The following is a 12,218-nucleotide window of genomic DNA, read 5'->3' as shown; positions in this document are numbered from 1 at the left end:
CTCTTCTTGGTCCCCAGAAAGGACAAGGCCTGCAGGCCCATACTAGACCTTTCAATTCTAAATACTTACCTGGATATTCCGAAATTCAAAATGTTGACATTACAGCAGCTTCTACCCATGCTGGGCAAGAATGCTTGGCTTGTTACTCTGGACCTCAAAGAGGCATACCTGCATGTCCCTATCAGACAAAATTACAGACGATACCTCAGATTCAAAGCTGGTACAATGCACTACCAATTCTCTGCACTGCCCTTTGGCTTATCTACTGCACCCAGGGTTTTCACAAAGTGCCTGGCACCAGTAATTGCATTTTGCAGACCAAAAGGAATTCAAGCATATCCATACCTGGACGACTGCCTCATTCAAGCAGAGACAAAGGACACTCTTCTACAGCATCTGGCATTTGTAAAAAGGTTAATTTCTCTAGGGTATACAGTAAACGAAAAGAAGTCAAAACTAGTGCCCTCGCAACAGATTATATTCCTGGGTGCCAGCTTAAATACAATGGCCCAGATGGCTTACCTCACGCCAGACAAACAAGTTCAACTAACTCATTATTTTCAACTACTGGCAAAAAAGTCCCATTTCCCTGCAAGAAAAATTCTGCAGGCCCTGGGATTCATGGCATCCTGCATACTACTAATACCATATGCCAGACTGCATATGAGGAAATTACAATGGTACGTAAAGTGTTTGGACTCAACACTCTCACAGTTTAGAAGCAGTAATACCAATGATTCCCTGTCTGCAGCAGGAGTTTCGATGGTGGGCACAGGCATGTCACCTAAACCAGGGTCAGCCTTTTACCCTACCCACAGCCAGGCAGACTCTAACAACAGATGCTTCGGATTACGCCTGGGGAGCACACATAACAGGAAAATGCATTCAGGGCAAGTGGACCACAGACCAGATGCATCTTCATATCAATCAAAAAGAGATGTTGGCTGTTCAAAATGCCCTAACAGCTTTCAAGGACCTTCTGCATCCAGGACAATTATTATTAAAGACAGACAACACCACAATAATGTGGTACATGAACAAGCAAGGGGGCACTCATTCTTATCCCCTATGCAGGCAAGCCATGACCTTGTGGAACACAGCTCTAACGTAGCAAGTTCACCTGCAAGCACAATTCCTGCCAGGAAAGAAAAATACTCTGCCAGACGATCTAAGCAGAAATGTCATGGACCCTCAAGAATGGAAATTGAATCCACAAATCTTCAGCATGGTAACGCAAAAATGGGGATGCCCAGACATAGATCTTTTTGCCTCCCCACTGAATTGCCAACTACAGAAATTCTGCACGAGGATTTATCACAAGCAAGCATGGAAAAGTGGATGCTTTATTGATCATCTGGAAAAACCTAAAAGTTTATGCCTTCCCGCCACTGCCTCTCTTTTCAAAGGTACTCCTAAAAGCCAGACAAGAAAAAACACAGATGATCCTGATAGCTCCAGACTGGCCACGCCAGCACTGGTACCCTATCTTAAGGAACTTGGCTGAAGGGCCCACCATGGATTTTGCCTCAAATTCCACACTTTCTGACTCAACAAAACAATCAGATACTGCATGGTCAGCTCAAAACCCTAAACCTGGCTGCATGGCAGATTCATTAGTCAAACAGGCAACACCTGTCTCTAAAGCTGTCATGTCATTTTGGAGGCCAGGAGGCCTAGCACCAGGAAAGCTTACTCAGAAAAATGGAAGAGATTCTGCGCCTGGAACCAGGCTCAAAACCTTGACCCTCTTGTTCCAAGCATTCCTCAGATTTTACAATACTTAACTGAGATGCTGGACAGAGGCCTATCCCTCTCATCAATTAAGATCCACGCCTCTGCCATTTCAGCACATTACAACACGGATCCTCCTTTATTCTCTCATCCCTTGCTAAAACAGTACCTCAGAGGGGCTAAAAACATAAGACAGCCCTGGAGAGCACCAACAACAACTTGGGACTTCAATTTCGTTGTGGAAAAACTGACCCTGCCACCTTTTGAGCCAGCCAATACAGGCGATCTAAAATTTTTATCGTGGAAAACAGCTCTTCTCCTAGCAGTAACTTCAGCACGAAGAGTATCAGAGCTACAGGCATTAATAGATGTGGAACCTTTTATAATTTTTCATCAGGACAAGATTTCTTTAAGGACAAACCCTACCTTTATGCCAAAGGTGGTATCTAGTGTGGCTCTTAACCAAACCATCCATATGCCAACTTTTTATCCAAACCCCCAGAATAAAGGGGAGAAACTTCTGCATTCTTTAGACATACACAGGCAGCTACGCTTCTACTTGGACTAAACAAAAGCTTTCAGGAAAACTGAGCAACTGTTTGTAGCATATGCTGCAGGATCACAGGGCAAGGCTATCTCAAAGCAGACTATATACAAATGGATAGGGCACTGTATACGTTACTGCTACACAGCATGGAAAATCAGCCCCAAATAACATTAGGCCGCATTCCACCAGGGCAACAGCCACTTACTTCAACAGCCTTTCTCAGGCTGCAACTTGGAGTTCAGTGCACACCTTTACCAAGCATTACCACCTGCCTCTGTACTCTAAATCCAGAGCAGGATTTGCCACTGCAGTTCTGTAGGGCCTCATAGCCAATCGTAACTCTTTATAGACCAGCCACACAACCTTAGCTTTGGGATTTTACCCAAGTGTAATGACTGCAGCAGTGTAACGCGATGAACATAGTACAGTTTTGTGCCTACTATAAATGTAGATGTTAGAGTGTTCACACTGCTGCAGTCCAGGTTACCCTCCCTCCATCCCCTCTGAACTAGCTGGACTTATCTATACCTTTCTATCCTATACAACCTTTGTGGTGTATTTGGTTGTAAATGAAGGTATTGTTGTTATTTTTATATGTATAATTTTTTATTAGCAATATATATTGCCTACCTACTTGGGGGCACCTGACATCTGGGGCAAGAAAAACTGAAGAAAATGGCGTCTGATGCATCTTGTATACCCCCCTGGCGCACTGACGTCAGGGAAGAAGCGACAGCAACCGACGCCGGACCAAGACTTTGGAACTCTGGCCGACTGCGGGACCGCCTGACGGTAGGATAACCCAAGTGTAATGACTGCAGCAGTGTGAACACTCTAACATCTACATTTATGATAGGTACAAAACTGTACTTTCTGACAACCCGTGCCTTGTAGGTTCCGACATCTGCTCCCACCTCCTTGATAGTCCGCCCTGTCGAGGGGTCTTGGCTCTGAAACTCTCTTTCCAGCTCCGAGGGGGAAGTGGCATCGGACTCTTATCTGACTCTGCTCTTCCTCTTGGCCCCTCGGCGCAGGTGAGTTCGGCTCCCACATCTGCCTCAGAGCCGTTTTCTTTTGGTGCGGAGGAGATCTCCAGGATCGCCGGAGTCTCCCTCCATTCCGTACCATGGTGCTTTTGAGGTGATGAGTGTGGTGTTTACAGAGACTGCTCCACCCTCTGTTCCATTGGCTTCGTCCCCATTGATACCGCTGTTTGCCTCGGATCTTCCTCTGTCCCAAGCGTAAGGAGCCAATGCCCCACAGGGCGACCCCTCTTCTTCCGAGACCTCTCCTGAGCATGGCTCTGAGGAGGTTCTCAGGAAATAAAAGGTAAGAGGAAGTATGCGGACTCCCCTGACTTGGATGACTCTGAAGGGTCCCCACGGACCCCCTCTGAGGATGTAATTGTCAGAGATTCTGGAGATCCTTAGGCAGAGGGGAAAGGTCTTTTGCCACTTCTGAGGACGAGTCTGTGTAGCTGAATGCGTTGGGTTCCTGACCCTCCACCTGCTGGGTGTCTTGCCTTTCGACCCACTTTTGTTTAGTGAGTCAAAAGGCGTGGACTGTTTCAGAGACCATGGAGCCTGTTCCGAGAAGGCCTAACAAGTTCATCACTGCACTAGAGGACAAGACATTACTCTCTAAAGGCGTGCCTGTTGATGCTATGATGGTGGCAGCAGCCTTGCAGTGACTTCCTCTTCTGTCCATTCTCCAAACAAGGAGTCTAGAGCCATGGGTAGATATGGGAAGCGTGTTTTCTCTTTAGCGGCCTTTACTCTTTGGTCGCTGTACTATTTGACAGATTTCCCAAGACTTCAGAGGGGTCTCCTTAGAGAGCTGGGAGATACTCTTCAGGAACTTTCAGCTGAGGGAGCAGCTTCCAAGTCAGCTAACGACCCTTACCTCCATTTTTAACTCCTCCATGTGCCTGATTTCTTGCGCAGCAGATGGCGTGAGTAGGGCTGCAGGCACAGAAGTGGTTCTTCACAGACACTCCTGGATGTGCCTTTGTCAATTTGCAGAGCCCTTAAAGTCCTCCTTCATGAACGCCCCCTTTGATGGCTCAGCTTTGTTCTGGCCACAAGTTAGAGAGACTCTTACCAGGAGTGAACGAGATGGCAAAACTCTCTGCTGTAGGAGTACGTTTTTCCACTCCATCCAGGCCTTATCCCAAAGGCCAAAAGAGTGGTAAAATGTGGTTCCGTAAGTCCCAGGGAGCTTTGCTGGACACTTGTGGAGATAATTCCCCCTGGGGCAGAGGGGGAAATAATAACGGGAGATGCAGACCTCGAGGCAGGGGGTTCCCAACAGGGAGACAGATGCGTTTTCTGCCAGGCCCTTTTAGAATCCCTGACGGATTTCCCGGCTGCCTACCTTTGGAGTCAGTCGGGGGCAGAATTTCACTGTACACAGGAGCCTGTCAAGATATAGCAGAAGACGCGTGGGTACGGTGCATAATATCCAGGGGTTACAAAATTTTCTTCCCCCAAACACCCCCAAGCAATTCCAGATGTTCCACCATGTCTTCAGCATCAAACAGCCTTGGAAGTAAAAAATTTGCTGCAAAAAAGAGCCATCCAGGAAGTTCCTGCAGACCAGATTGAATCCGGAACTTGATCAAGGTCCTTTTTAGTTCCAAAAAAGGCAGGGAACTGGAGATCTATCCTGGATCTCAGCAAGTTTAACAGAGCAGTCAAGACCACCCATTTTCGGATGGTGACACTGCAGTCCATTTTACCCTTTTTGGATCAGGATGATTGGATGTGCTCTATCGGTCTCCAAGATGCGTACTACCATATAAAAATGGACACCAAAACAAGGGACTGCCTTTCACACCACCCCCTGCCGCCCAAACCCTAAGAACAGATGCATCATACTATGCATGCGGGGCTCACCTGGCAGGGAAGTGCATTCAGGGCAAATGGAACCCAAGTCACATGCACCTGCATATCGATCAGAAATAAATGTTAGCTGTACGAAATACCTTCAAGGACCACATTCTTCCAGGACAATTAATGGTAAAGACTGCCAACACCAGTGTTATGTGGTACATAAACAAGCAGGGGGGTACATATGCTTACCCCCTCTGCAGACTAGCCATGGCATTGTGGGAACATAGCCTTGAGCTACCAAGTGCACCTACAAGCTCAATTCCTGCCAGGAAAATTAAATACCCTGGCAGATGAACTAAGCAGAAACCTCATGGACCCACATGAGTGGAAACTGGAACCAAGGATTTTCAACATGTTAACAAGCAAATGGGGGAACCCAGATATAGACCTATTTGCCTCATCCCAGAACTACCAACTGGACAAATTTTGCACAAGGACTCCCCACAACCATGCCTGGAAAGTGTATGCTCTGTCCTTCAGCTGGAAAAACCTATCAGTCTATGCCTTCCCCCCTCTGCCTTTGGTCTCCAACGTTCTACTAAAAATCAGGAGGATCTTGTTTGCTGCAGACTGGCCGCACCAGCACTGGTACCTCCTCCCGCGTAATGTGTCATGGTTATCCCCATGGCACCTGCCTCAGACTCCTTCCCTGTTGTCCCAGCAAAACTGAACCTTGCAGCCTGGCTAATTACCTAATCTCTCCTTTACCACCCCTCAGTAAACCTATGATGGATATCAGTTTAGAGGCAAGGAAGCCTAGTACTAGATAATCTTATGCTGAAAAATGGAAAAGATTCTGTGCCTGGAGCCAATCTCAAGGGATGAGCACAGCAGCACCCAATTTACCTCAGATTTTACAATACTTAACTGAGCTGCTTCACAAGGGCTGGTCTTTTTCCTCCATTCAAATCCACACCTCAGCCATTTCAGGTCATTATAAAACAGAACCTCCCCTCTACTCTCATCCATTGCTCAAGCAGTTCCTCAGAGGGTCCAAAAATTTGAGACCACCCAGGAGAGCTCCATCCCCAGCCTGGGATCTTAACTTTGTTTTTGAGAAACTCGCTCTACCTCCTTTCGAACCAGCTGCTACTGCTGACATAACATTTCTTTCTTGGAAAACAGGTTTTCTTGTAGCAATCACTTCAGCTAGAAGGGTATCTGAATTACAGGCCCTTATGTCAGTGGAGCCTTTCATCATTTTTCATGCGGACAGGGTGTTTCTCAGAACCAATCCATCCTTCATGCCTAAGGTGGTATCCAGTGTGGCTCTTAATCAGTCCATTCATTTGCCAACCTTCTTTCCCAGTTCACAGAACAAAGGGGAATGAATACTACATTCCTTAGATATGCACAGACAACATAGATCCTACTTGGACAGGACTAAACCTCAAAGGAAATCTGAACAACTGCTGGTGGCATTTGCTGCAGGGGCAGAGGGGGAGGCTATTTCAAAGCATACCATTTTTAAATGGAGAGGCCATTGCATTAATTTCTGCTATAAGCACCATGGAAAACCTATCCCCCAGGGGATCAGACCTCACTCCACCAGGGCTGCATCTACCTCTACAGCCTTTCTCAAAGGTGTCCCTACCAGGGACATCCTAGAAGCTGCTACCTGGAGTTCTGTACATACTTTCACCAAGCATTATCATTTACTTGCAGGGCCTTATAGCTGGTCCTAATGCTATTTGAATTCCTCCTCCCATCCATAGCTTTGGGAGTCCACCCAAATGTAATGACTGCAACAGTGAAACACGAAGAACATAGTACAGTTGTGTACACTTAAAATAAATGTAGATGTTCGAGTGTATTCACTGTTGCAGTCCTGGTTACCCTCCCTCCAGCCCCCTAACTTCTTTTGGTTATAGCTCTACTTTCCTTTACTATGCTTAAAAGCTTTTTTGTGTATTTGCTTTTTTGTTGGAGGTATATCATTGTACTTTAATATTTATTTGCTCCCCATTAGGGGAGTACGTAACATCTGGGGCAAGAAAAACTGATGTAATGGTATCAGCTGCATGTTTTATACCCCTGAAGACTGGACGTCATGGAAGAAGGGACAGCAACCAGCGCAAGACCAAGACTTTGTTAATCAGGCCGACTGAGGGCTACCTGCAAGTAGATAACCCAAATGTAATGACTGCAACAGTGAATACACTCAAACATCTACATTTATGGTAAGTGTACACAATTGTACTTTCTGTATATTTAGTGCCATTGTGCTGTAACTCAGAGCAGATCTGAGTGTTGCCATTGAAATTGTTGACATCGCTATAGAATGCTTTGTGATTGTCTTTAGAATCAGTGGTGATTTTATTTTTGTAACTAGCTTTGGAGGATTTTGAGGGATCTCAGCTTTTTATTGAACCTGACCAGGGAGTTCCTCCAATCATGGGATTTTACTCTTTTGCAACAGTTTCTTTCTTCTGTTGTAGAGTTTGTTTATGGCAGGGGGCCACCCGATTTGGCTTCCTATTTTTTGGAGGATAGCGTCTTGGTGCTTTTAGACATGGCACAGTCCATGCACTCGTTTAAGTGCTTATAAAGTGCCTTTGTGTAGGATTTAACTGTCGTACCTATATTGTCCGTCTGCATGGATGTCGTGAAGTTTGCCACTTCTGTCTTAAGCGTGAAGTTGGCTTTGAAGAAATGTTTTACAGTGGTTTCCCTAATGGGGAGGTGGGGGTGGGTTGTGGATGTCTAGGGTGATTAGCTTGTGGTCGGATCTGACCAATGAGGAATTGACCTCTGGTGTGGAACACTGGTCAGCCTTGTTGGAAGTGATCATGTCTAGGATATTGCTGCCCCTGGTGGAGGTTTGGATAAGTTGTTCTAAGGCATTGGAATTTATGAATTCCAGAAAACGTTGAGCCAAAAGAGTTGGTACGCGAGTAGTTTTCCTAGTTAATGGTGGGGTAGTTGAAATCGCCCATTATTAGAATGTTGGGTTGTACCCTAATATTTTCCAGTGGAGTGGGAATCCTGGTGCCTGGTGGGAGATCTGTAGCAAGCTACAGTTTGGATTGTGGTCTTGCCCAGGATTTGTTGCACTTTGATAATCTGGGATGCATTATGCTGAGCAACTAGCCTGGAGGTGTGGATATCCTTAACGAATATGGACGCGCCTCTGTCTTTAGTGTTTTGGTCCAGGTTAGGTAGTCTGACCTTACCATGGAAGGCATTACAGTAGGGGATGTGGAACAGTTTTCCATATTAGTGAGGACCTGATCCAGTATGGTTACACCCTCAGTTGGTGTATTGACTTATGTGGTCCAGGGAGTTTGTGTTCTCAAAATCCAGGAATCTCTGTGCATGCACATTTAGTGACGCACAGAATGCCAGTTAATAGTGGGGTAATAAGTCACCCTTGAATATGATACTGTGTTGTATAGTTAGTGTTTCTAATAAGTTACATACATGGTATGGGTTTCCTGAGTCATAGGTTGGGGATCTATAGCTTGCAAGGAAGTGGTATTGAATTTTACCGAAGATGATTTGAACATGGAGCAGCTCAAGTGCATTGTCCTGTTTGACTAGCCTTTGAAGTGCATTTATTTTTGCTGTAAATGGACAGCATCACCTTTAGTCCCTGCCTGTGAAGTAGCTGGCCTTTGTGTGGAAGGCATTATAACCTTTCACTGCTGCTGTGCTGTCAGTGGCTTTAAACCATGTCTCAGTGACTGCACAGACTTCAGCATTCTTGCACTTATGTAGCTGACAACGTCTTGGTAACATCTTCCTAACCTCTACATTTTTTCAGCAATTCATAATATCTTGAATATGCTTTAATCTTCTTAGGATCCTTCAGTCATCTGGTAGCTGTCTCAGACTGCGTTTAGTTCCCCATTAGCCCATTACTTCTGCTTCCATTCTAGGATTACCCCCGCATAAGCTAGTTGGGCATAGTCTGATTAGTCATGGGGAAAGGACCTTTCTCTGACAGTCTGAGGAAAACCCGGGAACTTGGTTGTGTGGCTGTATTGCATGTGTGGGGTATAGGAGGGGAGAGAAATGTCATTAAGTACTTTACATGCTGGTGTGTGCACAGATGTGTATTGTGTGTTATGCATGTGCAGGAAGTTTCCAGTGCATATCATGGTTGTTTTTTCTGTGTATACCTGGGGCTAGATTCAGACCACTACCTTGTGAGTAGATCTGTAGTGGAAACCTTTTTTCTCTCCCTGAGGTAAGCAAGTCCAACCTTAGCCGACTGGTCATTCCCCCAAGAGTATGCTTTTAGTTTTTTTATTACTACAGTCATACTATTTTTATTGACTGCATGCACATGTAGTTAAGATATTACATTTGTCCTTTTTCACGTTTCTTTATTTTTTTTTTTTTATATTTGTGCAGCTTTTCCCACACAAAGGTCTATTAGCATTTTCCTAAATTTTATTTAGTCTATTTTTTTCTTTCAGACCACAGAACCAAAAGATCAAACTAATAAGATGATCAAAATCTTGAGTGGGGAAATGGCTATAGAGTTGCATCTTCAGTTTTTGATACGAAACAACAACACGGACTTAATGATTCTGAAGAATACAAAGGTAAGATTGTTGTTTTATGTATGTCTTGTTCAGTAGCCCCTTTCCACTCCCATTAAATGTGGCAACCAATTCTTAGTTTTGCTTCCTGTTTGGCCAGGGCTGCAGTTGAGGTACATGTGCCTCTGAAGTCCTATGATGATCATCTTTGTCTTGCAGACCTTGTGCTTTCTTTCCTAAGGCACTGTTTGGCACAGCAGACAGTTTGTATGTGCTACCAATACCAGAAATGGGAATGGCTCAGTAATTAACCAGTCCAGTTCTTCAGTGCTTTCCCTGTAATTACATTCACTACCTCCTTCCCTGTGTACCAAATCTTTTCAGTTTTATTCTTTCTTGCTTCTTTTGTAATGTTTTATTCTTTGACTTCCCCATAGACTTTCAAGTACAGTTGCTGTCTGATCAGCTTTACTATCTAGTGCCACCTGTTCTTGAGACTCTCATTCCATTTATCAGCAACATATCTTGCATCCTAAATTTGTTAGCATATTGAATATACAATTAATTATGCAAAAGTTTGCATCACTCAAGCATGCAACTAAAACTGTAACTTGCATTGCTGTTGAAGTACAGTTTTGTTTATTTTACATTTCTTGACCGGGATAGTCCGACTGGGTACATATCCGTTTTCAGCAGAGGCCTGGGGAGAAAAGTTCCAAGGTCAGCAGTTTAGATTAAAAATGCAGTATGTACAGTAGTTAATGTATCTAAGCAAGTAGTTAAGTTTAAAATACAATATTTACAGAGGTTACATACCTAAGCAAATTATAGAAGTTCCAGGGTCAAAGAAAATACTGAGAGTAGGTCATCATTAAGTAACATAAGTCAGTTACAAAATAATGTTATTAACTCGTACAGTGGATAATGTTTTAAAGAACTGGAGTATTATCTAGATTGTGAAGGATTTTATGGGCAGTAATCATAAGGTTATACTGGATCAAGCTGGGTAATTCTAGCCACCCAAGCTGGTTAGTTCTAGCCAGCCAAGCTGCTTTAGGTTAATACAGTGATGAGTCCTATAAGGCAGGCCATTGGCAAATCTGACAATATGGTTATAGCAGATGGTTTAAGGACAGATTTGTTTAAATTGGAGATTATAGGGGATGCGTACAGAAGAGTTGAAAGTATGTGAGAGCGAGCTATGGCAAATCTAGCAGGAGGGTTAGGAAGGCTTTTATCATGTAAAGTGAGCTAAGTTTTTTATTGATATTCTTAATGGATTAATATGTAGGTCGAATTTAAGATTATTATTGATGAAAACACCCAACAGTTTTGTAGAGGAGTCTGGGGAGATTATTGTGCCATTATTAGATTTAATGGTAAAAGTGAATGCAGTAGACCTGTGTATTGGTGAGAAAAGCAACAGTTTGTTTTTTAGGGGGGATTTAGGATCAGACGACCAGAAAGCCAATTTTCAATTGTGTTGAAGGTGGTTTGTCTAGCTGACCACAGTTCGTTTGGAGATGTGGCTGAGCATATCAGGGTGGAGTCACCGTATTGGGTACAGCTGACTTTAGGGATAACAGTATAGAGGCAGTTAATGAAGATGGGTAATAGAAGGGACCCTAGTATGGATCCCTGGGGTACACCTAGTGTGTTGGGTAGGAGTTTAGAAAGTTTGTTTTGCCAAATGACAGCCTGATGTCTATCATTCAGACAAGATTGGAACCATTGAATGGCTGTAATGTCCAGGCAGAAATTTTTCAGGGTGTGGATTAGTATTTTGTGAATCCACCATATCAAGTGTCTTGGAGAGATCCAAGAAGAGGGCAGAGGATATGTTGTTATTGCAATTATGGTTTATGGTATTGGAGAATGCTAGAAGGGCTGAAGTATTGCTGTGGTGAGGTCGGAAGCTGTGCTGGGAGTCTGCCATGAGGTTATTCTGAGTTAGGTGATGCATCAGTTGTCTATGGATACATTTTTCCATAATTTTTGCAAGTGGGGATAGTATTGCTATTGGCCTATAATTGGGTAAGTCAGTAGAGCTTACTCCTTTATGAAGTGGGATTACATAGGATGTTTTCCAAATAGAGGGGGGATTTTGGCCTCTGCTATTCAATTGATTACTATCTAGATGGGGTAAGCAGTGGCACTGGCTACTTTTTGTAGATACTCGGCAGGGAGTTTATCAGTGGAGAGTGTACTTGGTTTTAGATTTTTAATCAAGGTATATGGATGAGTCAGCTGGCAACTAGTTGGACTCTAAATGCGAGTTGGTTTCTGGGGGTTTTACTTTTATAGCAAGGGGAGCTGGGAGGTAGTTTGCTTGCCAGGGCTTGAATAGTCTCAGTAAAGAAACGGTTAAAACTGTCGGAGACTTCCTCAGAATGTTTATCAATGGTGGCTGCAGGGATTGGGGTGGAAGTTTGTCCAGGATGTAATAGTTCATTTATACCTGCCCAGAACTTATGAGGCTTGTTTTGATTTATTGCCTGTAGGTTATAGTAGTAGTTTTTTTTTTTGTCTTGTAGAATGTTTTTTTTTTTTTAGTGCTGTTAC

General features: G+C 44.0%; 1 protein-coding gene across 1 annotated transcript in view; it reads left to right on the top strand.

Annotated features, from left to right (window-relative positions):
- PSMD1 (proteasome 26S subunit, non-ATPase 1) overlaps positions 1-12,218 on the top strand; it is a 2,664,479-nt gene that overhangs the window by 718,728 nt on the left and 1,933,533 nt on the right. Inside the window, exon 9 of the mRNA XM_044070690.1 lies at positions 9,591-9,719. Coding sequence (XP_043926625.1) covers positions 9,591-9,719 — 129 coding nt within the window. The remainder of the gene's footprint in view (positions 1-9,590; positions 9,720-12,218) is intronic.

Source organism: Protopterus annectens, chromosome 4.part1, assembly GCF_019279795.1.
Source record: "Protopterus annectens isolate FY-2018-M chromosome 4.part1, PAN1.0, whole genome shotgun sequence".
In the NCBI taxonomy this organism is placed as follows: domain Eukaryota; kingdom Metazoa; phylum Chordata; order Ceratodontiformes; family Protopteridae; genus Protopterus; species Protopterus annectens.
The sequence above is the reverse complement of the archived record's forward strand: the minus strand, read 5'-3'. Positions and strand labels throughout refer to the sequence as shown.